Source organism: Aspergillus uvarum (genome assembly GCF_003184745.1).
Source record: "Aspergillus uvarum CBS 121591 unplaced genomic scaffold BO82scaffold_48, whole genome shotgun sequence".
Lineage (NCBI taxonomy): Eukaryota > Fungi > Ascomycota > Eurotiomycetes > Eurotiales > Aspergillaceae > Aspergillus > Aspergillus uvarum.
The window spans coordinates 166,096-191,742 of NW_020291345.1; the positions used below are offsets into that span (position 1 = coordinate 166,096).

General features: G+C 52.0%; 12 protein-coding genes across 12 annotated transcripts; 6 read left to right on the plus strand and 6 right to left on the minus strand.

Moving 5' to 3' along the window:
• Positions 1–455: 455 nt before the first annotated feature.
• Positions 456–1,646, minus strand: BO82DRAFT_356619 (putative cytochrome P450 monooxygenase). The gene is made up of 2 exons (XM_025635781.1): positions 658–1,646; positions 456–592 (listed from the first exon to the last, which is right to left on the minus strand). The coding sequence occupies exons 1-2, from the start codon at positions 1,270–1,272 to the stop codon at positions 494–496; spliced, it is 714 nt and encodes a 237-aa protein (XP_025489446.1). The 5' UTR covers positions 1,273–1,646; the 3' UTR covers positions 456–493.
• Positions 1,647–2,660: 1,014 nt separating this feature from the next.
• Positions 2,661–5,491, plus strand: BO82DRAFT_315596 (transcription factor domain-containing protein). Its single transcript, XM_025632541.1, has 10 exons — positions 2,661–3,030; positions 3,089–3,217; positions 3,263–3,306; positions 3,358–3,504; positions 3,562–4,070; positions 4,124–4,248; positions 4,300–4,375; positions 4,426–4,510; positions 4,565–4,936; positions 4,995–5,491. Exons 1-10 carry the CDS (start codon positions 2,951–2,953, stop codon positions 5,459–5,461), a joined length of 2,034 nt encoding a protein of 677 aa, XP_025489447.1. The 5' UTR covers positions 2,661–2,950; the 3' UTR covers positions 5,462–5,491.
• A 485-nt stretch (positions 5,492–5,976) lies between these two features.
• BO82DRAFT_289247 (beta-lactamase/transpeptidase-like protein) lies at positions 5,977–7,574 on the plus strand (the record flags this gene model as incomplete). The annotated part of the gene is made up of 2 exons (XM_025631643.1): positions 5,977–6,105; positions 6,159–7,574. 2 exons carry the CDS (start codon positions 5,977–5,979, stop codon positions 7,572–7,574), a joined length of 1,545 nt encoding a protein of 514 aa, XP_025489448.1.
• A 1,192-nt stretch (positions 7,575–8,766) lies between these two features.
• On the minus strand, positions 8,767–11,131 carry BO82DRAFT_340842 (Zn(II)2Cys6 transcription factor; the record flags this gene model as incomplete). The annotated part of the gene is made up of 2 exons (XM_025633528.1): positions 8,767–10,727; positions 10,836–11,131. 2 exons carry the CDS (start codon positions 11,129–11,131, stop codon positions 8,843–8,845), a joined length of 2,181 nt encoding a protein of 726 aa, XP_025489449.1. The 3' UTR covers positions 8,767–8,842.
• A 1,153-nt stretch (positions 11,132–12,284) lies between these two features.
• BO82DRAFT_356626 (uncharacterized protein) lies at positions 12,285–13,158 on the plus strand. Its single transcript, XM_025635782.1, has one exon. It carries the CDS (start codon positions 12,444–12,446, stop codon positions 12,978–12,980), a length of 537 nt encoding a protein of 178 aa, XP_025489450.1. The 5' UTR covers positions 12,285–12,443; the 3' UTR covers positions 12,981–13,158.
• Positions 13,159–13,570: 412 nt separating this feature from the next.
• On the minus strand, positions 13,571–14,473 carry BO82DRAFT_376577 (uncharacterized protein; the record flags this gene model as incomplete). The annotated part of the gene is made up of 5 exons (XM_025637533.1): positions 13,571–13,687; positions 13,725–13,796; positions 13,856–13,950; positions 14,142–14,237; positions 14,296–14,473. 5 exons carry the CDS (start codon positions 14,471–14,473, stop codon positions 13,571–13,573), a joined length of 558 nt encoding a protein of 185 aa, XP_025489451.1.
• A 556-nt stretch (positions 14,474–15,029) lies between these two features.
• Positions 15,030–16,172, minus strand: BO82DRAFT_137105 (uncharacterized protein). Its single transcript, XM_025630033.1, has 4 exons — positions 15,959–16,172; positions 15,707–15,895; positions 15,446–15,650; positions 15,030–15,375 (listed from the first exon to the last, which is right to left on the minus strand). Exons 1-4 carry the CDS (start codon positions 16,129–16,131, stop codon positions 15,283–15,285), a joined length of 660 nt encoding a protein of 219 aa, XP_025489452.1. The 5' UTR covers positions 16,132–16,172; the 3' UTR covers positions 15,030–15,282.
• An 821-nt stretch (positions 16,173–16,993) lies between these two features.
• Positions 16,994–17,756, minus strand: BO82DRAFT_356627 (Dabb family protein). The gene is made up of 3 exons (XM_025635783.1): positions 17,451–17,756; positions 17,296–17,403; positions 16,994–17,239 (listed from the first exon to the last, which is right to left on the minus strand). Exons 1-3 carry the CDS (start codon positions 17,514–17,516, stop codon positions 17,078–17,080), a joined length of 336 nt encoding a protein of 111 aa, XP_025489453.1. The 5' UTR covers positions 17,517–17,756; the 3' UTR covers positions 16,994–17,077.
• Positions 17,757–17,829: 73 nt separating this feature from the next.
• On the plus strand, positions 17,830–19,061 carry BO82DRAFT_137118 (NAD(P)-binding protein). Its single transcript, XM_025630034.1, has one exon. The coding sequence runs from the start codon at positions 17,990–17,992 to the stop codon at positions 18,731–18,733; it is 744 nt and encodes a 247-aa protein (XP_025489454.1). The 5' UTR covers positions 17,830–17,989; the 3' UTR covers positions 18,734–19,061.
• Positions 18,996–21,387, plus strand: BO82DRAFT_289237 (Zn(II)2Cys6 transcription factor; the record flags this gene model as incomplete). The annotated part of the gene is made up of 8 exons (XM_025631641.1): positions 18,996–19,055; positions 19,105–19,187; positions 19,251–19,945; positions 19,997–20,129; positions 20,214–20,426; positions 20,484–20,642; positions 20,700–20,874; positions 20,950–21,387. The coding sequence occupies 8 exons, from the start codon at positions 18,996–18,998 to the stop codon at positions 21,385–21,387; spliced, it is 1,956 nt and encodes a 651-aa protein (XP_025489455.1).
• A 479-nt stretch (positions 21,388–21,866) lies between these two features.
• On the plus strand, positions 21,867–24,306 carry BO82DRAFT_376579 (glutathione S-transferase family protein; the record flags this gene model as incomplete). The annotated part of the gene is made up of 7 exons (XM_025637534.1): positions 21,867–22,267; positions 22,373–22,659; positions 22,756–23,015; positions 23,174–23,439; positions 23,493–23,670; positions 23,720–23,803; positions 23,851–24,306. 7 exons carry the CDS (start codon positions 21,867–21,869, stop codon positions 24,304–24,306), a joined length of 1,932 nt encoding a protein of 643 aa, XP_025489456.1.
• Positions 24,307–24,461: 155 nt separating this feature from the next.
• On the minus strand, positions 24,462–25,639 carry BO82DRAFT_315614 (uncharacterized protein; the record flags this gene model as incomplete). Its single annotated transcript, XM_025632542.1, has 3 exons — positions 25,406–25,639; positions 25,176–25,294; positions 24,462–25,092 (listed from the first exon to the last, which is right to left on the minus strand). Coding segments are annotated over exons 1-3 (813 nt in total), but the record flags the coding sequence as incomplete, so codon positions are not given.
• Positions 25,640–25,647: the final 8 nt, after the last annotated feature.

A 25,647-nucleotide genomic window follows, 5' to 3' on the forward strand; every position in this document is an offset into this window, starting at 1 on the left:
GTCGCACTGGGTTTCTGGTTTATATCCTTCGTAGGTTTTCTTCTTTTCCATTCTCATTTGATGAGTGCGTATTTGTGGTCGAACGCTATTTTCACAATCTACTACCACTTGTTTACATGATCATCATCTTGTCTATATGTCGACCCGATCTTGATGCCCCTCCACCTTTGGAGCTGGGACACCTACTCATCGCCTCGGATAGAGCATGGTTGGCTAAGCCGAGGCTCGGGTGGGATCGGGTCCACTTTTTGTGGCCGTGTGGGGCGAGGCTTAAACTCAAGGAAGCTACAGTGAAATAGAGAGTCAATCGTTGAGTGTATTATGGTAGAAAAATTGAAATCGACAAAGGGGTATCTTGTTCCGAATGAAACATAACAAAGGGGTGATAGCAGCAGCGGTGAGGCGTTGCGGGGTTGATGTGCTTAGCAAGGACTTTCTAGATGATCCCATGGAAGCCAAGGTTGAAGAGCTTGTGTGGTCAGGTTTTGTGCTGTCAGAACCCCGGCATCCTAGGAGTTGTAGTGACGATTGCAAAGACTGACGAGACGTTCGGCGTTTCTGCTGCATGATCCTCGGCCGGTGGTGATTGGATCTGATTCATTTGGAGATATGTGAGTTTGAAGCCCGGGTTGTGGAATGGGACGACGAGAAACTCACGTTGAGGTTGAGCAAAATCTGAACAACCACCTTCTTCAGTTCCAGCCAGGCGGCGCGGAGCTTTAGATTGGCGCGTAGCCCCGGATGAAAGAGTAGCATGGTTTGATCCATGAGCTTCCTCTGCGGCACGCTGGCAGTGAGCCATCGCTCCGGCCGGAACGCGTGTGTGTCGTCTCCGTAGATTGAGTCACTGAAATGCGTGACGTAGGCGTTGCAGCTGATGATCGTGCCACTCGGGAAGGCGGGTTCCGATCGTAGATCGTCCGAGACCGCTGAGGCTGGGAACTCTTTGTCCATGTTCGTGGTGCAGGTTAGGCGCATCGACTCCTTCATCACGGCACAAAGGTAGGGTAGACGTGATAATTCCCTCCAGCGTGGATTGGAGGAGAGTGACCCAGTATTGTAGGCTGAGTCGATCTCATTTTGAAGCGTAGTTAGCTTTTCGGGTTGTTGAACCAAATATGGAAAGACAGAGGCAAAGGCCGTGATGAGGGATTCGGTCTCGGCTGTAAGATCGTCGCTCGTCAGGGAAGTGTCGTTAAGGAGGGTGTTGGAGCTGTCTGAGTTTGGTTTGTGGAGGCTAGCAGGTGTCGTGAGGGCAGGGACGGGAATCATGGAACAATGTGTAAGCTGCCGACCTCTGTACCTTTTTAGCGACGATATTGGGCTCTGGAAGAGTAAGTATTCTATTATGGATGGCTTGATGGGAAGCGAGAGGGCGTTTATTGCTTGGGTCTGTATCTGAGTTGTGTCTGGCGCTGGGTCGGATATGCATTGATCAATGAGCGTCGCGGCGAATATCCTGAGACAGGCTACCAGCTCTATACTCTGATGTACTCTCAGAGCGCACAGAAGCTCTTTCGTTGAGATTTCGTTGATACCCTCGTATTCAAAAAACCTCGCCCACTTGCTGGTTGGAATTTGGAAATCGCGTCCACTTTGTGCGCAAGCATCGGCATCCCGAGGTTCAAATCCCTGCGAGTTTGAACAACACTTCTGTCAACAAGGCTTCTGGTCTAGTCAAGCGCGTGATAGACATACGTTAATATTATTGCACTGAAACTGGTATAGCTGAGCAATGATGTTGGGATCTGAGACACTGATCCGGTTTTGTCCTAGATGAACGATTCTTCCATATCTCGAATGGAGTTCTGAGAGCTTGAGACCATCATGAGGTGAGTTACGCAGGTAGATGTGCCACCACCACGAGATGCGCGATATTAAGGGGTCGGAAACCCAGTTCAAGTGCGCGTATTGGCGGAAAGTGTATGCAAAAGCCAGCATTGATGACAGAAGTGCAATCACGAGCAGCAACATGGTTGCAGTCGCTCGGAACCGCTCATCCTATTCCTCCAGAAAACCTTCGCATTGAAATAGAGGTCAAAAGGAGTGGTGCTCTCATATAAGGTATCCGGCTGTGTGACGGTTTGGGGGATATAATTTGGGCCCAGCCGCGTCATCCCGAAACCGGGTCGAGAAAATAAAACGGAGGAAACATCCCCTCAACGTCATTGTCGCAGCATCACCGTGCGACACGTCTGAAAGGTCCCCAAGCACGGGCTGCCTCGGGTGGATTCAGCCTGACATTTAGCTAAGAACCTTGATTGGCGCAGACGAGGAGTTCCCAGGCCAGTCAGTCGAAATTACGTGATGGGAAACACGATTCCCCCGGGCGCGCGCATGGTCATGGGGCGGTCGGGCCGAGAAGTTTGATTTTAAAGGGGGTGGTTATGAGAGGTCGGATCTGCAACAAGGGAATCCTTAACGGGCCGATAATACCTTAAGTTGTAGATTGATTATTGATTGATGAATGTAGAAGTCGATCGCGTGGCTTTCGGATGGCTGTAAAGGTAACTGGAAGTACTACTAAGCGGATCATGGGACTGAATGGGAGTGACTACGACCATTCTGGTTACCGCCTTGGCTGTTTCCTCGAATTTCCCCGCAATGTTTGGATGCCAATCTTCTATCTAGCCTTGCCTCGTGTTTCTCGTCCTGTTCTGTGGAACACCACCCACGAGGGCAGTTCGCACCAAGTGGAGTCGGCCTCAGATCCCAATCCTCGTGTTCAGAGTTCCTGTCCGTTATCTACTTGGTCCTGGACGCTTATCAACGTGACCGTGACTCAAAAGTCCAACGTGCGCGATCTCTCTTATCAGTTGCCGTCCCCCTCCGCATTTGGGTTGAACTGGACCCGACCCCCACAATCCTAGCCTCATACCAACATCTTCAACCCTTTCAGCCATCTTAATGATGCATATTCTGCCTTGAGACGAGCAAAGAGTGCTTGAAAATGGCTCATGGGAAGGTCCACCGTGGGTTGCAGCACCGATCTGCCGAAGAGCGTGCAAGCGCAAGGCGATCGATGGTAGCGTATGGACGGACCCATGTTCCCTTCTGCCACGTGGGTGAGACTAACGTCTTCGTGCAGATGCAATCGATGTCGCTCCAGGAAGACCCGCTGCGCTGGCAATCCTCCTTATCCGTGTGCTGCGTGCGAAGATGTGGGCTATGATTGTGTGTATTCCGAAGCTGAGAAACGTGTGTCTATTACCGAGAGGTGAGTGGACGACTACACCTACACATCCATTATCTGACTGAGTAGCTACTTCCGTCGCTTGCTATCCGATGCACAAGCCGCTCGTCAAGGTTTGTTTCGTCCGATCTAGGCTATCGTATTTCCAGCTCACTCTTATCCAGATGGAAATCGCCCTCCACCACCCGCTCCCAGCTCCACATCAGCTTCCCAGAGCACTTCCGTAACCCCAGCGGAAACATCTCTGGAACGAGACGACTGGTGGTATAATGGAGCGGATAACCTCTTTCTTAACCGGTCGGGCGAGCATCGTACGTACCACTCTTACCTTCAAGGGAAAGATACTAAAGGATTCATGATTCGATCAGAATTTATTGGAGCATCCTCCGCCACTCATCTAGCCAAGCGTCTCAACCCAACCTCAAAGAATTTAGCGTGGGATGTGCGCCCACTTTATGATGATCCAACATCCTTGCGTCGATCTATATCGCCGGCTTTACCTCAATTACCGCCTTTCGAATACGCCAAGCGTCTTTATTGGGTGCAGTACAGTTACATCGGAACAATCTTTTCCCTTATACAGCCACAGGACTACGAAGATCGACTTTACATAGTCTACCACCAACCTCGAGACCTACTCAACCGAGAGTCATGTCTGGTCTATTGCCAGGTCCTGCTTATTATCTCATACGGCCTGATGTATTCGGTGAATCAGTGGTCGGGAGATGATGGTCCTCCCGGCTTCAAATACTTCAAGCATGCTCTTCGCTTCCTACCAGACATTCATGAAGAGGGTTCTATCTTCTTTGTCGAAGTACTATGCTACGTAGCATATTATATGCAAAACTTGAATCGGCGGGATGCTGCATTCCTCTATGTATGTGGTTTTTGTCACCCCACAACACGACAAAAGCTTACAAGTATGACTAGATTGGCACCGCTCTGCGAATGGCCATCTCACTGGGACTTCACCAAGAGGCGTCGGATCCAGCAATGAGCGAAGAAGACCGGAATCGTCGACGTCGATCCTGGTGGTCCGTGTACAGTTTGGATCGGTAAGCCTGTGTCGGCTAGAAGAGGATATGACGTTACCTGACAAACACTAGGCTCCTTTCCGTAAAATCCGGAAATCCTATAACCATCCAAGATGAAGACATAGGGACAACTTGGCCGCGACCGGTTGTAAGTTTTTGAGTTGTCAAGGGATGTGAGCATGAACTGACTGCACGTAGGACCCCGGCGACGTGGTCCCCTGGCCTTCTGTTGTTCTAATACACTATACGCAATTATCGAGAATACTTGGTCGCATTGGAGAAGGTAAAGATGGCTTCGCCAACCTACAAGACGCGATCACTAACTTATAGTGGAAAGAAATATATCGGAAGAAACCTCGCTCCGGGTCAAACCTCCTCCTCTCAGTACAAAGTATCATGGACGAACTATTCGACTGGCTAAGACGGGTACCTGACCGCTTGCGTATTGATTTTTCAACTCTTGGAACGCACATAAATCGCGAATCAGTGTCGTTGTTTTTACATTTCTACTCGTGTGTCAATATGACAGCAAGACCATTGGTCTTTTATGTCATCCAGCGACGTCTTGATGCAGACACAGCAGGCTCGGTAACAGATGACTGGAAGAAAGGGCTTTCCCAAAATGCCGTGCAGGTGATAGAGAGCTGCATTTCCGCTGCTCGTGCCACCATCATGATCATGGATGCTGCTTCTAAGCAGAACCTGGTTGGTATGTGCATTCGAAGCCCCTCGATCCTGATGCTGTTAGCACTCTAACGCTCAAGCAGCGACCTACGGATACTTAGATGGAGAGTATATTTTCTCTGCCGCTCTTTTGCTGGTCATGGTCAATGCGGCTTTTCCGCACAACGATTCCAATGCGCGATCCATGGCGATCGCGCTGAACCTTCTTCGAGGGATGGCGGATCGAGGGAATACCATCCTCGAGGCTCGTCACTCATTGCTTCTTGAACTACAGTCTGCCATTGGGCCGAACCGCTCAAGGGATGTGGACAACAATGCTTTGGATATACCGGCCACCCCCGCTAGCACGCAAAAGCATACACCATCTTCTAGCGTCGTGGAACAGGCTGCACGAACAGGACCGAGACCTCAGAACCAGGATATCTCTTCCGTGCAGGACATATCCTTCAACTTCGATGTAAATGATGATCCCGGGCTTTGGGAAGAGGTCCTTCATCAAATTGATATCGACATGGACAACGATTGGATTGAGCAAGCGTTGCGCAAATAGGAAGATAGAAAAAATATAACCCTTACTCACTGTCAGGTTCCCTTCATCTTCACCCTCTCTAAATGATGTAAGGTAATGCTTAATGAGCACATGTAGGCAAATGCACACCCCTTGGCTGACACGAGCAATTAAACGAATGTTACCCATGGTATTATTATACCAGCTTGATCTGATTTCACTCACCTGTAGAGACCTCTGTGTCAGCATCATGTTGCTTTACTTCAATGCTCTTGAATTGTGAACACTGTTCCTCAATCTTGTTGTATCTGTGATATTTTCCGTAGGATGCATCTCGAGGTGGACTTACCCAAAGCGGTAATCCACGGGGCGGCTGTAGGCTGCAGCTGGGAGATAAATAAGCCGCTTGCAAGACCACCACATTTCCCCGCTCTTCCGCTCCATCAACCATCTCAATACCACCATCTCAAGCCATTGATCTTGGGAACGTGCTATCACCAACTCTGTTCATTTGACAAATAGCGAAGCCCCCGTCGACGTCAGCACTATTTGCCACAATGGTTCTACGGCCGAACAACTCTCCCCTGACTCCGGAGTTCGACGCACTGGTTGAGGAGAAACTGGCCAAATGGAAGGTGCCTGGACTCACAGTGTCAGTGATCCATGGCTCCAGCACTTATGCCAAAGTACTGCCAAGTTCCAACGTCGCCATATAGTATGAGCTAACCCTGGAGTACAGGCATACGGGATTGCGGAATTTCCAGACAAGAAAATGACCGTCGAGTCTCTCTTCGACACATGTAGCACCACAAAAGCCTTTACTGCGGCCCTCATGTCAATGGCTATTGACGAAAGCAAGGACACACCAGATCCAATCTGCTGGGACACTCCCGTCTCGTCTCTGATCAGGGATGATTTTGTCTTGGCAGACCCGTACGCTACCGCGAATACCACAGTTGAAGACATGCTCTCCCATCGCTCAGGTCTACCCGGGCATTTCATCCCAATGAACCTCGCCTTTCCGAATGAGACCCTGCGCGAAGAGGTGCGGAAGCTACGCCACCTGCCTCTTGCATTTGCTCCACGGACAACATTCAATTACTGCAACCATATGTTCATGGTCGCATCGCATGTGCTAGAGCAATTGTCCAGAACAAGTCTGGGGAGCGTCATGAAAAAGCGGATATGGGAACCACTCGGAATGAACGATACCTACTTCTCGAATAAAGAAGTGCTCGCGTGTCCATCCACTGCACAGCGTCTGGTGAAGGGCTACACCTGGGATCCTACCACGAATCGCCACGTCGAGCGACCGTACATGGATTATGCGCCTACCACCGGCACGGGCGCTATTGTCAGCAATGTGCTCGACTATGCGAAATGGATACGCACGATGATATATCAAGGAGCACCAATTTCACCACAAGGGTATAAAGAAATTTTAACTCCGCGGACCATCATCAAAGACTGGGAAGACATGAATATCCCGCCGGGACAAGTCCACCTCTATGCGCTCGGGTGGTTCGTGGATAACTACCATGGCGAGCAGATAATTTGGCACTCGGGGAGCTGGGAGGGGTTCGGAATCATGGTGGGCTTTGTCCCGAGCAAGAAATTTGGCTTTGTCATGATGGGCAATACGCAGAACGCGAGATCCGCGGAGTTGGAGCTCTATCTCTATCTTCTTGATCGGCTGTTGGGCAGGTCGGGCGAAGACAGAGAGGCCTATATTGCCAAGATCGATGCAATCGTGCAAGAGCGGCAGAGAATACAGCTGCAGAGCCTAGACGAGGTTAAGGATCGGCTGTTTCCAGGAATCCCTCACTTGTTGCCCCATCCTTTGTCACTCAACGACTATACAGGCACATACTCGCATCCAGGCCATGGGCCCATTACACTTTTCGTGAAGGATGCGAAGCTGCATGTGAACTTGATGGATCGAGTTGCCAAGAGCTGGATGCGCTTTGAGCATGTGAGCGGGGTGTTCTTTGTTGTGAAGTGGTATAAGCCAGAAGCAGAAGGGGTTGATCCTGACTACATGGCGGCGCAGTTCCACGTGGGCGTGACGGGGGTGGTGGAGAGTCTGGGCTTGGACCTAGAGCCTGCACTAAATGGACAGATGATGTGGTTTAAGAGAGTGTCGGGCCGACAGTGATCTTTACATGAACATTACCATGGTTATTTTTAAACTCAGGGGACCACTGTTGTAGATGTCCACCAATCTCAACATCAATTATCTCCTCGAGAGACTCCTACACCCATTACAGTGAGCTCCACAATTCCAGCTCAATAACCTTTTCCACGACGAGCACCCCTCCCAAGAAACGCTTATCTTGGAGCACTTCTCACTCCTCCCCCCGGACCCAAACAGCACCGTCATCCCGCGCGCTCCTCTCCTCTTCCGCCTACCTCCTCATCGGCACCGCTGAAGACCTTCGGCCGCTTTCGCTCACACCCTCAGTTAGCACCACAACGCTGACATATGAGTCTCACAGTCCGACTCAAAGTCCCCAGGGTGAATGACAAAAAGTTATCAACCAAACAGAAGAAGTTCGAAGATATATACAGAAAGACTCGAGCACCCTTTCAAATGAAGCTATATAGGTAGGATAGTTTCACCAGACCAGAAGCTGTTTGCCGAGGTAGTATGGCACTCACTCAACCTTTTGGGCCCGATTAGACAAACATCCCCACCCAACATCCACGATGAATGTTCGGCACAGGACCTCCAAGATCTCCTGGACTGCTTCCGGACGGAGAAGGGCCTGCGGCGCATTGATGAACAGCATCCTTACTACGAATTCAAGTATCTCCGAAACCAACAACTAAGCGACATCGCCCGCCGGCCCGAGATGAACCTGCGCATGCTCAAGGCCGAAGAAGAAGGTGGAGGCAGGTGCTTCTAGACTGTCTGATTTGTGAGCTGGTGGGGCACTCCTTCTCCGAGTCCAACGGACAGCCCGGGATCTCGGAACAGACCCGTGAATCGAGAAAAAAACGATCCCGGAGAAGTCGGTGCGACGCGATAGTCCGGGGATAGAGGTGCTTCTCCCCGGAGCTTATAGAGGGATTTTGAGCAATGGCTCTTATGCGACTCTGCCTCTGCAGTCTTCCCAGACTCAAGTCAGGCTTGCATCGATGTGGGGGAGATTATCATAGATAGGTTGGCTGCCATGCGCCTGGAGTGTTACTGCCTTCAGCGGGCTAACCGTGAATCCACTAAGTCGAGCTCATAGGACACGAACGACTGCTTCCTGCTTCAGAATTATCTGTCTTAACCTCGGAGGCTCAATCGTGTTTACAACGTAAAAAGGATGAAAATAAGGAAGCATGACCGATGTGATCGCCTTATATACCGGTTAATATTCCTAATTAAACATCCAGAGATGAAAACATAGCACACGATTCCAGTTGCCCGATGCATCAGTCAAAAAGTTTTGAGTTGATCGGCAGACTATCCAACTGGGGCCAGAAGTCCAGCATCAAATCTTTATCCAGTGCAAAGTAATCCAACAAGGACTCTGTACGGGGATCTAGGCCAATCGAGTCGATGTAGTGGCCGTGCTCCAATGCAGGGTGAGAAGTGGCGCCTGGATTGTTATTGCGCTCTTCGTTCCCTGTCATCGAGGCACTCGCTTCACCTCGTGTCGTTTGGCCGGCATGACCCGTCTTGGCATGGGGTTGCGCAAGCACCATACCTGTTACCACGGAGCCATTTGTCTCCGTCACATCCTCGGGAAGTGGTGCGTCCGTGTTGTGTAAGCCCAGACGAGTCAGTTCCTGGCGCAATCCCTGGAGAATGACACTATACTTCCAGGAGGGTGCGTTTCGAGCCGTAGCGTTGGCTAAATGGTCTTGAGCAAGCGTGGATAATTTGTAAAGCGTTGCTTCATCCAGCTCGGCATCAAGCGAGCCCTCTGGTCTTGGCAGAAAGGGAGGACGAACGCGGAAAATCCGCCCCTGTCGAAGCTGGATCAAATAGATGTAAATGATAGATAGGGCGTTGAAGGCAATATACTGCGAGTACCAAAATGCTGTATAAAGCTCGTCATCATGCACGAAGCCCAGAATCAGCTCAATGGCATCGCAGGCTGCTGTAAGGCAGGTGCAGAGAAGCTCCTGGTAGGTCGTCTCACACTCCAGCCACATCTGCCCATAATTCCGCAGCAGCAGCGGCCTCGTGATTAACATCACGGCATGGTATCGAGCCAGTCGGAGTACGGTCAGCTGGCGCCGAAAGACCGGCACCAGGCTGCTTGGGTGGATGACGCCTGACAGGAACGGGGGCAATCCAGCCTGCCACGACTGTACCTGTTCATGCAACGTGCAGATAGTTGCGATCTGCTCTCGGGTGGAGATTCCCGTTTGCACGTAGGGCTCTTTGACAGCCCGCGTCAAGATACGAGCTAGTAGAACATGAAACACAGGAGCGTCCATCAAGCAGTCACGCTTTGTGAGTCGATTCTCCTGGGGCGTCAAGTCTGAATCATTGACTCGTGTAGGAAGATCCTCGTCGATATCTTCATCCTGCCATAAGCGTGGTCGACCAAGCATGACGCTGAGATACTTGTCCAAGGTGTATGAGCACCATACGAGTCGCCGTTGGCATTCCTTCTGCACCAAGTTGTGCCCATCGTGACCCCTTCTTGTGCGTCCGTTATGTAATCCAAGGGCCATCATCAGCTGGACCATGGTCCCAAACGTGAACCATGCTTTGTGGGGCCTCGAGGAACTGAGCAAATATAGTACCATGAGGAAGCGAGCCTGGACAGATGCCATGCTCGGAGCACCTGTCTCACGAGAAAGTAGGTGGTCCGCCTGGGCATAATACATCTCACTCTTCTGCCAGCCATGCTCGTCTGCATCGCGCATACGTCCATCCATGTCTACCCGAAACATTGTTGCAGTGCTGAAAAGAAGCAAGAGAATGGCCTGCGACGCCGCCTCGAGCGATGTTTCTACAGGCGATGAGCAGGACTGGCCGTGTGGCGTTTGGCTCTTGTAGATGCGGTTAACCAGCCTCTCGACAGTCGGCTGATGAAGAACCCGGTAGGTTGGTGCAGCAAAGTCGAAATATCTCCGAACCAGGTCTACGGCAACTGTCTTGTCAGGCCATGTAAATCTAGTGACCGAGGCTAGCGGCACAACGCGGTCTCCATAGGAGAAAATTGAGATTGTCGAATGCGTGTCATGATTATGTTGCTGTGAGGGCGACAGTCGCGTCGCGGGATGAAGATCCTGGACGGCACGGTCTAGGAAGGAATGCGCCGAGGTAGGACCCCAGTATTGACCGGTCACCTCAGGCGAGCTTCCGTCTCCTCCCACATCGACCAAGGACTCTTGGATCGGACGTGCCGACTCAGATGCCTGGGAGATAAGCGGACTGTGCGAACTCTCCACAGCGGTGTATCGGAACCCACCCGTCGGAGTCTGCCGATTGCGAGGGTAAGGAGAAAATGCATTGCCGTCAATATATCTCCTCCCCGGGCCTGGGGTTGGAGGTTGATGATCATCGTTCGAGGCGGATGGTGGGGGGCTGAGGGCTACCCCGCGATTATAGGCCGTCTGGTAGGTGCATGTCAGATGCTTGCGATTACATGGACCACAAGGAATATTTCCGGTGCAGGCCTTTTTCTTGGCCTTGCAGGCATCGCACGCCCTAGTGACCTTTCGAGCTTTGCGTATGTGCGCGTTGGAATCGTCCGACCTCATTTTCCGCCTGGGGCCATTCCCGAACGACGGTCGAATGCTGGTATCAAAGTAGGAGACAGCGTACTGCCATAGAACGACTGCATCATCAAGTAAGCATACTATTGATTGCCTTGCGCTCCTCAAATGCCGTGTTGACTTGAAAGCGTAAAGCTAAAGCTACAGAGGCATTGCTTGCGCTTGTATGAGGACAGAGTGGAAGTGACTTCCTTCTCTCCCGACAGTTTCCGCCAATTTTCCGCCGGTGGGCCCTGCTATGCTGACATATCTCTTACTCAGCGGCAGCAACCGACAAGCAACACTCGGTGAATTGGCAGCATGCAACAAGTTTCCCAGTAAATAGTGCTCCTCCCAGCAAGGTACATTCCTCCAACGGCTCGCTTGATGACCAGAACCGACCTGCCCGAAATAATGCATCATTTTAGCTCTTCGATGGCAGCCTAGTCACCTTCACCGAAGGTCAACATGTCGTTCGAATCCGAGAGGTCCTAATCCCAGGTTCATTACTCCGTACTGGTCAAGGATCCGGCGGCAGGTGGGAGAAAATCAAATCATCGGTTGGATACCGGCAAATGACCCTGAAATGATTTATCGAGAACAGTGGAATATGAGAAGGTGTATGCGAAGTCAAGACAAAGATCTATTCAGACCGCAGCCGACCGACTTGGCAGGGTCTATGCTGGGACCAAGATATGTGGCGCGGCAATCTCAACGGAATCACCTCAATTCAAGATTCCGACCCACAGGTAAGAGTCATAGTGACTACTAGATAGTTGTCATCGGGTTAGTTCCACTAAAATTCCGACAGCAATGCCACAGCATGGAATGAGACAAGTGCTACAGAATCAAAATTGAGGCCTTGTGGGCCCACGGGTTCTAGCTTATTGCTTCATGGTGGAACTCGCGCAGCTGCACGGAGACTATCCGATACTAGAGAACTCTAGCGCGGCGACTCTGAGACATCTTTCAGCGACTATCCTTCAACATTACTAGTTACTGGTTAATGTCTGCTCTAAGCCCTTAAGAAGCTCCTCATCCTGGGCACTTACCTGGGAACATGACGGAGACGAGTGCATATAATGTTTAGCCGCTTGCGCCGTACTTGCTCGCTGTTCCTCAATTGTCATTATTCCCAGCCCGGTAGATTTCCGGCCAACTTACATTTAAGCATTGTTTATCTGCCTTTTTACTCTGCAATTGACCTTCTCCTTCCCTCTGTCGGGTTAATTCATCTTAGAGCGCCTGCGAACTTGACTTGAAGTCTATTCTTCTCAACGCAATTCGGCCCTCCATCATAGGCCATCTTCGTTTACCGATGACCAACTCATCAACGGCCAGCGATCCCGTGATCGCCCGTACAAAACCTTCTGTCGAGACAGCAAAGCAATCTTCCCCGGGTTTTGATACTACCTCGTCAACCACCCGTGAGCCGGAGACTGTCAGCACGAGTGGCTCCAACAAGATCTTCCGAACCCGGGGCATTTTCAAAAGAGTACTCCTATTCACAACCGCGGTCGCCGTCGCATGGGTGGCTTGGGCAGCCTCCCATCGGGGTGATTGCTCTCTCGTCTCGGGCGAAATCGATGGCTGGCGGTATGAGTACCATGCTCCGGGCGGCAATTGTGATACTTCCGCCTCCCGGCATATCATCGAGTCAGCAATTCGCCATTATGTTTCGAAAGATGAAAATAGCAACAGAGCATGTGACACGCAGTGTTTGTTGATGGACCAGGGGCAATCTCTTGAAGGTCACGTGAAAATAGGAAAGGCGGAGGTCTTCAATGCCTCCGCCTATTGTGGGCCGACATGGGATTTGGAAGGTTGCGGTTTGAAGGGAGTAAACAGCTTTTGAGGGAGGGCGGCCGGGGCTTCAGATAACGTGTAGGAGAACTACGGTGTGCGAAGAAAGGCTTCAGGAGGATTGCTTTCCGGTTTGTTGTGCTGCACGAATAGAAGGCTCGGGTGGGGTGAGCAATGGGACTAGGTGTAGGGAGCCTTCCTTTTGAGTTGGTACATTGGCATTTGCTCGGTTCAAAGCCATCTTTACACCACATCTCTTCGGGTCTGATAGTTTGGACTGAGCTGGACATTACCGCATTTTAGCATGATAATAGAAGAGATATTCTGACCTCAACGGCCATGGCAGATGCATCGTTCGCAGGATTAGAGTTCAACCAAGCTTGAATCTTCAAGATAACTCAACATGTATACATCAAGGAGAGTTACAACCAGCCACCAAGTACTCCGAAGCGAGGGACGCATAGCTTGGAGACACAATGTCAGATAGAGAGTGTTATGCCGTGGACAATTATCCCAGAAGCTCGCGATCTACATAATTGCACTATCTGCCCACGTATGTTATGCTTGACGAGAACCGTATCTCATCCTGGGCTGCATGACTGACATTCATCCACGTACCGAACAGAGGACTTACCTTCCCATCTAGTCGAAAGAGTCGTAGTACTTCACAGTGGATCCGTTATCCTCGCCCTGGGTCACAGTAGCATAGAATCTCCCCGCGCCCTCGCCACTGCTAAAGTCCACGACAGCACCATCTCTCTCCATAGCAGCCCGGTCGACAATTATCGCCAGGCACCTGCTGGCTCTCCGTAACGAAGAATCTCATCTTAGGAGTGACTTGAATGCTCTGATCATTGTCTGGAGCAACCTTGTCATGGGGAAGAGCCCATCAGTCTATAGACAATGAATTGGCGGACGTGTGCTTACCGATCCGACTGGAGAAACCTGTCCCCTGTGGTTGACCTTCGCGAGACCAACAAGGTAATTGTTGTTAGGCATATTAAAGTCCGTGCCAGTTTTGACTCCGTACGAACCCCGTCGTCGCAGAGGGTACAATCTCTTGAATGGTTGGGAATGATTCGATAAACTGCATCTCAAAGGTGCCTATTTGCGAAGCGAGGGAACTTGGTTTTTATATATTTTCCTTCTGCTCTCTGATGTCGTTCGACTTTTTGTTGTGAGATAGCTATCCACAGGTCCTTGGGTAACATACTCCCGGGTACGCCTTCGGAGCCCAGCCGGGCGAGCAGGCTCATGCCACTAGAAACTACTACACCTAGGGCAGGCGAAGTAGGCACAGTCCCTACCCCTGTACAGCTCTTGTCAGCTCATACATACACCTCGGAGAGGCACAGATGGCAACTTACAGACATAGAAGTTGTCGCCAGTGTTAACTTCGAAACTTCCATGGAAGGGGTCGAACATAGTATACCAAACATTCAGCCACGGTTCCTGGTCACCGGTGAACACTGGGGTGTCCATCATGACTGCATAGTTCGTGTTGGCCCCACGCCAGTTCTCCACCTCGATAGTATAACGATTCATTTAGCTAGTGTCTTACAAACGCGATGTACCAAGTAGCTTGTCGAAATAGAGAAGAGGCGGTAATATTTGAGATTGAGAGACCACGGGTGGATGGCAGGTATTTGAACCTTCTCGAGTCGAACCAGGCTTGGAGGCTACCAGACAGCCTTGGTAGGGCACCATATGTTCATTACATTTTAAATCCAGGTCTCTGCTACGGCCAGCATTTTTCTGAACTTTCTGATCTTTGTTTCTTTTCGATTTCGTTGACAAGGCATGATGCGCAGACGGTCTCCCGAGTAGAAGCAGATACTAGCTTCAGTATACATTGAAAGCAACACAATGATGAGGCAATCTGAATCCAAGGGTTGTCAGGGGCCATAAGGCCATTCAAATGAGATTGCAGAAAAAGAAAAAAGTAAATGGAACAGGACATAGAATTGATTCTACAGTACGAAACACACACCTACCATTATTGCGCCTCGGTACAACATAATCACTGATTGTACTATCACTAGAAGACTAACCAGTCCGTAGCCACAGCGGCGCACATAAATGTTGCTTTCATCGGCCCCCCTTCCGACTCTCCACCTGTTCTAATAGTTCTTCATAAAGTATACAATCCTCGCATTCCATTCCAAAAAATGCTCCATCTCCATTCTGCCCATCATATCCATATTGCACCGACAGACCTTCGATTGTTGCAATCTCCTGGCTCGGGACATGTTCATGGCCTTGAAACCCCATTCCACCCAGCGGACTGAACCGATGCAGTTGAATCTCTTCCGGGACTTTGGCAGTAGTCGACTCGCGAGGACGATATTTCACTTTCAATTCCATGAACTGGGCGGCCCAGATCTTGTCCTCGAGGTCGTCACCTGTCGATCTTCCTGTCTCGATGCCCATGTGCAGCTCCTGGTCACCTGCATCGGATAAACCGGTCAGTGCAGCCACCGTGGGATCCAGAGTTGGCCCAGGAATTCCCGTTAATACATGAGGCGAATGCAACCAACCAGCCTCTATACGAGCCTGTCTGATGTACTGAAGCCCCGTCAACAACCATATCTGGGGTTGACGAGCAGTGCCAAGTATGGCGCGGCTGAGGTAGTGCATAGTGCGCGAGACCGTCAATTGCGTAGCGAGCCATCGCTTTGCCTCTGCTGACGGTAGGATTACTTGTTCGAGGAACAACTCTGGTCTGATTGGGTCGAGGATGTCAATACACAGAGGAATTGTTTGCGGGTATTGTTTTACCTTTGAATCGTTACTCGTCGACTCTGCTGTCCCTCGAGTCGGACCTCAATATTGCTATCCTCACCAGTCCCCTGAGTAATAATATCGAGGCTGTTCGCGCCCGCAAGCCATTCACGTGAAGCACTCAGATTCAAGGTGCAGTTGATCTCATCACCAGAGCTGCTTATCCATGGCGACAGTTCCGCGTCCCTATCACGAATCAACTCTGCGCTTGGCCCGATTCAGTCTCAACCACAAAAGATTGGCACTCACTTGATTGCACATCGGCATGTTTTTCGTGAATCACCCACAGGGCTTGCGGGGTCAAGACAAAGACTACCGAGTCGCAGGTTCTCGGGTCTCAGTCCCTTGCTGTAGACTAAGAACAGCCGTCCTCGATCATATTCGTCCATTTTTGTATGACCAGAGAATCCACATACAGTCATTCTAATGAGCAAGTGGTAGATAATTAAGTCGCCGCGTTTTGATTCTCCCGCAGGGTCATCGCTGCAGCCACTGATGTTGCCCAAATCAATGAGATGAACCCCTCTTTTGGGCGCCCGAACAAATCACGGTTGCCTCAGATTACCCCAACTATGATGTGACTGAGGGGACATCCATTTTCAGATTTGTTACTGCCCGGTCTCTGCTGATCTACTTTCTCAGTACTTCGCTCCTCGGCCCTGCCTCCCACATAGGTCGAACTGAAACTTCCAAAACTTGCTTTTGGTTGGATGCAGGGTAACTCCCACACATACAGGCATGGCATGGTCTACGATAACTCGATAATCCATGTCTTTTGCCAGCTACAGATCAAATCAAAACTCCATCGTATTGTCAGCCAGTATGGCAAGAACATTCCTAAGAACGATCTCGAAGCCTGCGACGCGTTGTCAGAGTTCAAGACGAAACATGACATCAAGAAAAATGTCCTTGAACTGATCCCGGACTGGATTACTCAGGCTGAAACAGCTCTGGCAGACTTCGACGAGGACGCAACCATCTGGCAGGAAGCAGTTATAATTTGGGAGATCAAGGCCCTCCGTGCGACGCTCAACCTGCCCGAAGCCAAATTCGAGGAATTGAAGAGCGCGGCCTTGGGCACTGATCATCTCGATCCTGCATGACTAGCCGGGATTTTGTGTTCGGGATCACTTGATTGGCTACGGCTTGATAGATCACAAGAATCTTGTTATCGGTAGCGATAGCATAACAGCGACCGCTTCTACGAACTGTACAGTATGCCTGTCAACGTAGTATGCTGCAGTTCGCCCTTCAGCTTCAGCACATCTCACTAGCTTCATATTCGCCCCCTCGAATATCTTATTTTTCACGACTCATATATCATTTTCAATGGTTCCAATCCATTTCCTTGCAGATTTTCAAAATGTTCTATAAATCAGCGAAGTCGCTTTCCTCAAACACGGCCATAGTCGTCAAGCTCACGAGCGGAATGATTCGCGAAGCAAACTCAGCATGAATAGTATCCACATTCTTATAGAATTCGCGGTCCTGCAGAGAGCCAAACTCGACGATGAAGACGTGGCTGGTATCCTACAACAGATATTAGTACCGGTGTGAATGCGACACTGGACACAATGGCACCATACTGAAGACACTCCTGGGGTACATTCCACCCCGCCTCGTATACTCCGGATATACAATCTTCCCGACTGATCCTTGCACTTTTGAGGAAGACCCTTGAACTCGTGGAGAATCTGGCATGTGTTAGAAGAGGTCATGGGTGGGTCCATAGAAGTCTTACGGCTTGCCGACGGCCTCGAGGGATCTCGGGTTTGAATCGGAAGAGGACTAAATGTAGGAAGGCCATGTTGTGAAAGGAAAGAACTTACTGAATTGATACTAGAATATGAGAGGCTGCTACGAAGTTTATCTAAGTCTTGGATCTTGAGGATCTTGGGCCTCGGGTCCGGGGGACGCGGAATTTGCTGGCCCGGGTAATGCTCTTCCGCGCTCTCGGTCATCTGTGTTCCATTGGTTTGTTTGAGGATAAGTCATGATCATTGTGGATCTTGAGATTACGAAGCACAACTCACCGGAAGGATAGTTATCAATATTCTTGATGACAAAAGTTCCCGACCATAGACAGGGGATTTTGAATATTTGCTCACCAGACCGCGGATAGAAGTGTCCGCACCGGAGTATATAGAGAGACTCGGGCCTCCCAACCCTTCGTTTTCTGAACCTCACTCAGGAACACATTCATCGAACACTGCACCAGACAATCTTGTTTCACAGGAGCCAAACTACAAGCTCAGATTCTACCTTTTGCCCAGCACCAATATGACCATCAGCGAAAACCGCAACATCATCATCGTGGGCGTTGGCTCCCTCATGTCCAAGTCCCTGGCCCTCTGGCTAGCAAGCCTAGGGTGGAACATTGCCCTAGTATCCCGCTCCGAGCAGAGCCTGTCAGCCATCGCCTCGGAAGTGCGCGAAGCGCAGAAAACCCCCTCAGCCAAAGTTCTCTACCGCACGGCCGATGCTGGCGAACCATCAAGCCTGAAGGCAGCGCTCGAGTGGTGCCTCCAGGAGCTCGGAGGCCCGTTGGACGTCCTGTGCTACAACGCGGCCCGCGTCACCGTCACGGATATTACTACCACGTCACCAGAGGAGCTGCAAGAAGACTTCAAAGTCTCCGCTGTCGGTACGTTGGTGGCCGGTCAGTGGTTCGCGGAGTGCAACCGCGCCCGGGTCGATCGCGTGGCCCAGGGCGAATGGCCGCTCTTTCTTGTTACGGGTGGCATTCTGGACAAGGAGCCGCAGCCGATCTTCGCCTCGCTATCCTCCGTGAAGGCGGCGTCGCAGACACTCAGTCGCCTGTTCGCCGCGGCTTTGCCGGATAAAGCCAAGATCCTGGTGGGGATGCCGCTGATTTCGGGGCGGGTAGTGAGCCCGGGCACTGAAGGATATCAGCCGAAATTCGACGCGGATACGGTGGTTGCTTCGGTGTTCAAGCCCTTTTTTGAGGAGCGTGAGGCGCGACGGGATGGAAAGCTGGGATGGGTGGTGGAGAGGGTTTACTGAGGATTGAGGAAGATTGGGTCGGGGTGGATCATCAGTAAGGTTTGAGAGAAGAGCGGAAGGGCATCATCCGCCATCCGTGGGAATCTCAACCGCAGCTTCCCGCTGGCTTTACCCCACTGTGGCACATCGTCAGACAGACCACTGCACTGCAATCACTGAATGTTACCTATGTGACGACGTCTACCCACCGAACGGGGGATCAATGGCATTTCATTTTGCGAATTTTCGTCGCATCCACTAGTTAGATCAGAGCGCATGCATGATGACCTCCCGTCAGCGCGTATCAATAGCATGTCAAGCATGTCGAAAGAGACGTGTCAAAGTCAGTATCGCCATTGTCCGACTACGGAAGATCCCTAAACGATTCCTAGTGCGATGGAGCGAAGCCATCGTGTTCTAGATGCGCTAGACTTACGGAATCCTGCGAATACCTACACTCCGAGGAAAAGCGCAAGTACATCATCACCCACCATATTCAATCATCGATGTAGCAAACAACGTCTGACAAAACTGGCAGACCACCAAGCAAGCGCTACATCCAATCCTTACTTTCGCGCATAGAAAGCCTAGAACGACAAGTCGCACAGTACGAAGGACGAGAAACGCCCTCCCGGGCCTCCGCTCCACTTCAACCACAAAACCATCATTCGCCCAACGGCTCCATCCCGCAAGACTCGGTCCAGGAACTCGTCGACCTCTGCGGCGGGTTGAGTCTCGGGGAAGGCGAGGAACTGCGCTTCTTCGACTCGCGCAGCAATCTCGCCTTGGTGTCCGAGCAGCTCGATGAACGGTGCCACGACCACCTGCTGAAGTTCTCCGCCGATCGAACGCAGCGGCCCGGCGTCGGGGAGATCGACGTAGACCCCGCGATCCAGAAGACGCTGTTAGATCTCTTCTGGCGGTGGCAGAATCCCTGGCAGTATCTGTTGCATGAAAGCGCCTGGCGTCGGAGCTATGAACGCCGGGATAATGATTACTGTACCCCGACCCTGCTGTATGCGATGCTGGCGGTGGCGGCGCGTTACTCGGATGAGCCCACGCTTTCTCACGATTTCGGCAAGTATACGGCGGGAATTACCTTTGCTGCTGAGGCAAAGCAGCTTATCTTTGAAGAGATTGAGGCGCCCCGGGTGGCGACGGTGGTAGCCGCTGTGTTGATCTCGGTGGCGGAGTTGGCGTTGGATATCGAGCCGGCTGGGTGGACGTATATTGGTGGGCTGGCCTCTAATCCTGACTGTGTTGAATCCCACTGATGGCTCTTAGGAATGGCTGTGCGAATGGCATATACCTTGGGTCTTCACACGGATTCTCGTCCGTGGGTGGAATCTGGTCGTCTTACGGCCGAAGATGCGGAGATTCGGTCGGTTGCTTGGTGGGGGTGCTATTTGATTGAGAAGTGAGCTGTCTTCAGTCAATTGTCAACTGAATTGCTTTATTGAGCCGTTTTATCTTTGGCGTTGCACTGACTCAAAGCGAGCAGGTTTTACAGCCTTGCGTTAGGTCGGCCGAGCGCATGCATCGACCGGGACATTCACGCCCCTTTACCCACCATCTTACCTGTTGTCGAATTCAAGGGCCTGGAAGAATCCTTGAAGCCATCAACAGCTCAGCATCTGCCTATCGGCTACTCCATCACAAATTTCCGGTATATATGCGAAATGCTCAGGCTGGTCACTGGTCCCTTGGACGAAATGTGAGCCGTCAAGACGGAGAACGAAATCCATGTGGAATACAGCTCATGTCTCGATAGCTACTCACTCAGCCCGAAGATCACACGAGAGAACAAAGCGGATATCGTCTTGAAGGCCTCGATAGCGCTATCGGCGTTCTACGATCGGATCCCAAGTGTCATTCGACTCCCGTCCTCTGGCTTGGGTGGTCCCTTGGCCGTGCATATCTATTACCTCCAGTACGTCCCTTCATTTCCACTGTATGAAGACTCTTTTCGAAACTAATGGGCGAGCAGTATCCATTACCACGGCCTGAACATCCTCCTCCATCGTCCGTTCATCTCACGACAGGCAACCTCCCCACAGACCGATGATCAAAAGGGCGCCGATTCCTCGCATCTCGAAGAATGCACCCGATCCGCCGAAGCATTGACGGCGATATTGAAAGAAGTTGAAAGGCATTATGCCCTGGTAAGCTGGCTGCCATGTCCTTCAGTCCAGTCCACCCACAACAAGAATGAATAGCTGATGCAACGCTCCCCAAAGAGAACCGCCACCATCTCCATCATTCACCCCTGCCTCACCGCAGGCCTCATTCACCTGTGCAATTGGACCCTCCCGAGTCCCGGCGTGAAGACCCGAGCAAAGAAGCACTTCCTGTACATCATGCACGGCCTTTACCAGATGAGTACTGCGTGGGTGTGGGCGCTCCGCGCGATCCGGTTACTGAAGTTAGTCGCGTGTCGTTGGCTACCATCGAAAGAGTTTGCGGGGTTGATGGCGAATGAGCTGGCATATTTGGCGAGAGAGGATGGGGCTGAGGATGTGGTTCCAGTACTGCGGGGAATACCAGACGCGGTGGGTTATGATCCCTGGGCTGAGCCCTTGTGGTCCGAAGGGGACTGGGCACGGTCGGGGCTGTTGTTCGATCTTGATCTGTGGGAGAGTGAGAATTTGCTTCCGGGGGTGAGCGGGCAGACTTGATTGCTTGGTGCTTGCTGTGAGGTGTCCGTGGTGGCACTATCATGAGGTCGGTCTCACTGTCATGATGAGAGGTTGTATTTGGGGACGCGAGGTACAAGGAGGAGACTTTAGACCTCGACACTGTTAGACGGACTACAGCAGTGACGGATTCATTTTTTGGGGTTGCGAAGCCACATGATGCTCTTTTGGGGAGCTCAATAAACATTAAAATTTGGCGATCTGCACCGTGGAATGTAGCAGTGACTCGGGGCAAAGTGAAGCGTTTCCCGATTCGTGTGGTATGCTACGACTGGCAACTTAAAGGCGGGATCGACACCAATAAAGAAGCGGGGGCGGTGCTCCACTCACCGCCCGCCGCTTCAAACCCCAGCCTCTTTTCCTCCCCGCCCCGATTAAAGCAGCGTTCTTCGCCTGTCCATCCATCTAAATCGCATCCACTATCTATACAGTATAACATACGAGCTGGCTGCTTTATCATTATGGACAATTCCCTCTGCATCTCGTCCGGTAATCTACAACGCTCCACTCCACATCCAACCTACCTCGCACCTTCCCTTCCCTCTGTCGCCGCAGACGCATCCACCCTAGCTGCATCACAACATCCACAGCATCATCAACAAACCCACCAATTCACCTCTCCCAACCCAAACTTCCATCACAACCACCAACAGCATACCACGCACCGACAGACCATTCCTCCAGCAGGTGACTCCCACTGCTCCCCCGGACCCTCCAACTCGACTCCGCACCAACCCCAATCCCAACTCCACACGCAGTGCCAGCCCCTCGACATCCGCACCATTCTCTCTCCCCCCGACCTCGACCTCTGGCGCACGCGCCTCTTCAATGTAGATGAGCTGATCGTCCTTAGTGAGGAACAGTGCGTTCTTCCCATCCAAGACCCCCTCTCCCCCCTCTTCACCGCGCATCTACCAATCGAACGCCAAATCTACGTACTATACTAAACCCCAAGACCGACGAGCAGATTCCTCACCTACTTCCCGCACATCGACAACGTCTACTCCCACCGCTCGACGCAGCACTACAAGCGCAAGCCCCTCGTCTCGCACTACTGGGACTGCCGGCTTAAGGGCCGCCCGCCGGGCACGCCCAAGTCCACCGACCCCAATAAGAAGAAGCGAAAGCGCACGGCCCGCGAGCGGGATCTGTGCGATGTCAAGATCAAGATCACTGAGTATTTTCCTCAGTCGGGGACGGGGATGGGGGAGAGTGATGGGCGGGTGAGGGAGGGGGAGGGGGTTGATGGGGAGGGTTTGTCGATTGGGGAGGGGGACGGTTCGGCTTCTGCTGCTGCTGCTGCTGCTGCTGCTACTACTGCTGCTACTGCTGGTGAGCGGATGGAGGGAGTCTCCGGGTTTAATTATAATCATCAATTTGGGATGCTCACGCCGAACTCAAATGTGCTGTTGCCTGAGGGGCATCCTGGTTTGCAGGGGCAGCGGTTCTTTACCATCCAACGGGTGAATGGGAACGGGGCGAACGGGAAGAATGATGGGGTTGGTGGGGGGCATCGGCATACATTGGAAGAAAGTGATCGCGTGAAGAAGAATAGTGTGCAGCGGTTTCTGTTGAAGGAGGCGAGGCAAGAAAGGAAGAAGGCTGTCCCGGTAAGTTCCAAGACGCCCTTTCCATCGATTTAGTTCTCTATGTTCCACTACTGTCGGTGGGCGGTGGTGTTGATGGGGGTTACGTCACAGGTGCGGCGGGACGAAGAAGCCCACCGCACGCGTTTCCCCGCTTCCCCTTCTTCTTTTTCCTCCATAAGTTTTCCTCTTGCGCTATGTTCCTTCGATCTTTCTGGCAGACGAGTCCTTGTTTGTGGAAGGGTCTGATCGCTCAAGCTCAACCGCCAATTGTACACGCTCCATCAGCATATCTCCGTTCTAACGCCGGTCGTCTACAGACGCGAACCATGTCTAACCAGAACCAACCACAGAAGTCGTACCACACCAAAGCTACCGGGTTCGCGGCTGAGACCGTTGCAGATCACTCGGCAGACAACGATCTGAAATTGTTTGGTAGTTGCTTTTGGTGAGATGGTTCGCTGTAACCCGCCGGCTCATGTTGCTGACCATCTTCTGCAGTCCCTTTGTCCAGCGCGTATGGATCGCTCTGCAGTTCAAGGGCATCCCGTACCAGTATATCGAAGTCGACCCTTACAAGAAGCCCCAATCTCTGCTTGAAGTCAACCCCAGGGGCCTGGTTCCTGCCTTGCGCCACGGGGACTGGAGTTCGCACGAGAGCACCGTCCTGCTCGAATACGTAAGTGGTCGGCTTCAGACCCCGCCGGCCCTTTCTGACACGCCTCTAGTTGGAAGACTTGAACGCCGGCCCTCCGCTGCTGCCCCCCAGGGACCCAAAACTTCGAGCACATTGTCGACTGTGGGCTGATTATGTATGTGCAAAAGTCCAAAATGAGACCATTCCACCTAACCAAGACAGGTAAATCGCCACATTGTACCTACCTTTTACCGCGTTCTCCAAGCACAGGATCAAGAGAAACAGATCTCGCATGCAGAAGAACTTCGCGACTCGTTCAATACTCTGATTGGCGCGGCCCATACCGAGGGTCCGTTCTTCCTGGGCGACAAGCTTTCCTTCGTCGACGTACAGGTTGCGCCGTGGATCATCCGGCTCCGACGCGTGCTGAAGCCGTATCGCGGCTGGCCAGAGCCAGAAGCGGGTAGCCGATGGGGCGCGTGGGTTGACGCGATCGAGAAAGATCCCCACGTCGCGGCGACCACCAGCGATGATGGCCTTTACCTGGATAGTTATGAGCGATACGCGGGTAGGTATTCGTGCCCTGTCCGAGCTGATGATCTGCTGACACCTCCAGAAAACCGGCCCAACACATCACAGTTGGCCAACGCGATTAATTCTGGACGAGGGCTCCCGTAGTATGCGATAGATGTTCGCAGACTAATCAAGCGAGTTAATGGAGAACTTTGTGGTTGAACCTGGCGTCGCATGGCCAACCGTTCGGATTTGTGTTGCCCTGTTCGGGCGGAGGGATTGTATGCCGTATCATAGATAGTGCACGTAGATTAACCACCTCGACCCCCTCGAAAACCACCTCGGAAACCACCTCGACCACTGCTATCGGGTCCCCGGGGGCTGCGGATTGGCTGTCGGGGCGACTGGGTACCGTCGGTATTAGTCCGACCTGCGGGCTGTTTCTCTCTCCGAGAATTGTAGCCGGGATTCGTTCGAGGAGAGTCCGGGTCATACAGCTGCCCGGATTTCCCGGACGCCGCTGAAGAGTCGCGTTTGCTGCTGTTGGAGCTGTTGTCCCGTCCATTACCACGACCTCTACCTTTTCCGCGTCCCTCGTACGGTTTCGTCGGAGGCGTGGCACTGCGCGGGGACGACGCCCCCGATGTGGGAGCGGAGGGACTGCCGAACAGGCGCTCTCGCACCTCTTCGTATTTGCGCTGCCTGTCCTCCAAATTGCGCAGCGCCATCGCTTGGCGTTCCTCGGCGGAGGGCAGAGCAGCCCTGCCGTCATCCTCCGAGTCGTCATCATTCAGCCCCAAACGGGACATTCCCGCCGTGGCCCCATTCAGCCCGGAACCGCGCGTCGCTATCTGAGGATTCCGACTGAGTACTGTAACTGCGGGCTTGAATTCTTGGCGTAGGGGCACATCGGAGCGCGCTTCGAGGAAATGGAATGTCTGAGGAGATTCGCTACACATCAACAGGATAAAAAAAAGTACGTGTTAGGACGATGTCATTATGATTTTTTTTTTCGGAGATGGGGAGAGGCTTACGCTTCCGCCCATAATTGTCGATTGAACTCAGCCTGTTGGGCTCTGCGCTGCGCTTTGGTCACTTTGGAGGAGACTTTCTTTTCCGCCGCCGGGGGTGGGGTGGTGTCGGCCACGAGTTTCTGGGGAAAATTTTTGAAAATATCAGCGATCTGAAAGTGGAGGAGAGGGGGTCCCTGCAATGGGGAGACAGCAACATGGGCCTAGAATTCGAAGATAAGGTCTAGACGTACATCAGCCTGTTCTTCCCAATTTTCCGCCCATGCATCGGGGCCTGTTGAGGACTTTGCGCTCATGGCAGTATATTGTTGTTCGGTGGAGGAGGGCGGATCGAAAGCGATTTGGGCAATAATTTGCTGCAGCGGTGTGGGGGATGGGAATTTGAGGATGTAATGTGAGTTGACACGAGGTTTGCTGTTTGTTCAGTGATATACGAATATATAAGTAGAAAAGGAGCTGAGTGTTGGTTTAGAAA

What these genes read in the sequence shown, in the direction of transcription:
- BO82DRAFT_315596 (XM_025632541.1), top strand. Translation starts at nt 2,951, where the DNA reads ATGGCTCATGGGAAGGTCCACCGTGGGTTGCAGCACCGATCTGCCGAA. An exon ending in GCAAGGCGATCGATGGTAGC is followed by an intron (nt 3,031 to 3,088) that starts GTATGGACGGAC and finishes GTCTTCGTGCAG; the next exon opens with ATGCAATCGATGTCGCTCCA. An exon ending in CAACTTGGCCGCGACCGGTT is followed by an intron (nt 4,376 to 4,425) that starts GTAAGTTTTTGA and finishes GACTGCACGTAG; the next exon opens with GACCCCGGCGACGTGGTCCC.
- BO82DRAFT_356619 (XM_025635781.1), bottom strand. Translation starts at nt 1,272, where the DNA reads ATGATTCCCGTCCCTGCCCTCACGACACCTGCTAGCCTCCACAAACCA. An exon ending in AGATTTTGCTCAACCTCAAC is followed by an intron (nt 593 to 657) that starts GTGAGTTTCTCG and finishes CAAATGAATCAG; the next exon opens with ATCCAATCACCACCGGCCGA.
- BO82DRAFT_137118 (XM_025630034.1), top strand. Translation starts at nt 17,990, where the DNA reads ATGACCATCAGCGAAAACCGCAACATCATCATCGTGGGCGTTGGCTCC.
- BO82DRAFT_356626 (XM_025635782.1), top strand. Translation starts at nt 12,444, where the DNA reads ATGACCAACTCATCAACGGCCAGCGATCCCGTGATCGCCCGTACAAAA.
- BO82DRAFT_356627 (XM_025635783.1), bottom strand. Translation starts at nt 17,516, where the DNA reads ATGGCCTTCCTACATTTAGTCCTCTTCCGATTCAAACCCGAGATCCCT. An exon ending in CTCGAGGCCGTCGGCAAGCC is followed by an intron (nt 17,404 to 17,450) that starts GTAAGACTTCTA and finishes AACACATGCCAG; the next exon opens with ATTCTCCACGAGTTCAAGGG. An exon ending in GTACCCCAGGAGTGTCTTCA is followed by an intron (nt 17,240 to 17,295) that starts GTATGGTGCCAT and finishes TATCTGTTGTAG; the next exon opens with GATACCAGCCACGTCTTCAT.
- BO82DRAFT_137105 (XM_025630033.1), bottom strand. Translation starts at nt 16,131, where the DNA reads ATGACTGTATGTGGATTCTCTGGTCATACAAAAATGGACGAATATGAT. An exon ending in ACATGCCGATGTGCAATCAA is followed by an intron (nt 15,896 to 15,958) that starts GTGAGTGCCAAT and finishes GATTCGTGATAG; the next exon opens with GGACGCGGAACTGTCGCCAT. An exon ending in GTTGGTTGCATTCGCCTCAT is followed by an intron (nt 15,376 to 15,445) that starts GTATTAACGGGA and finishes TATCCGATGCAG; the next exon opens with GTGACCAGGAGCTGCACATG.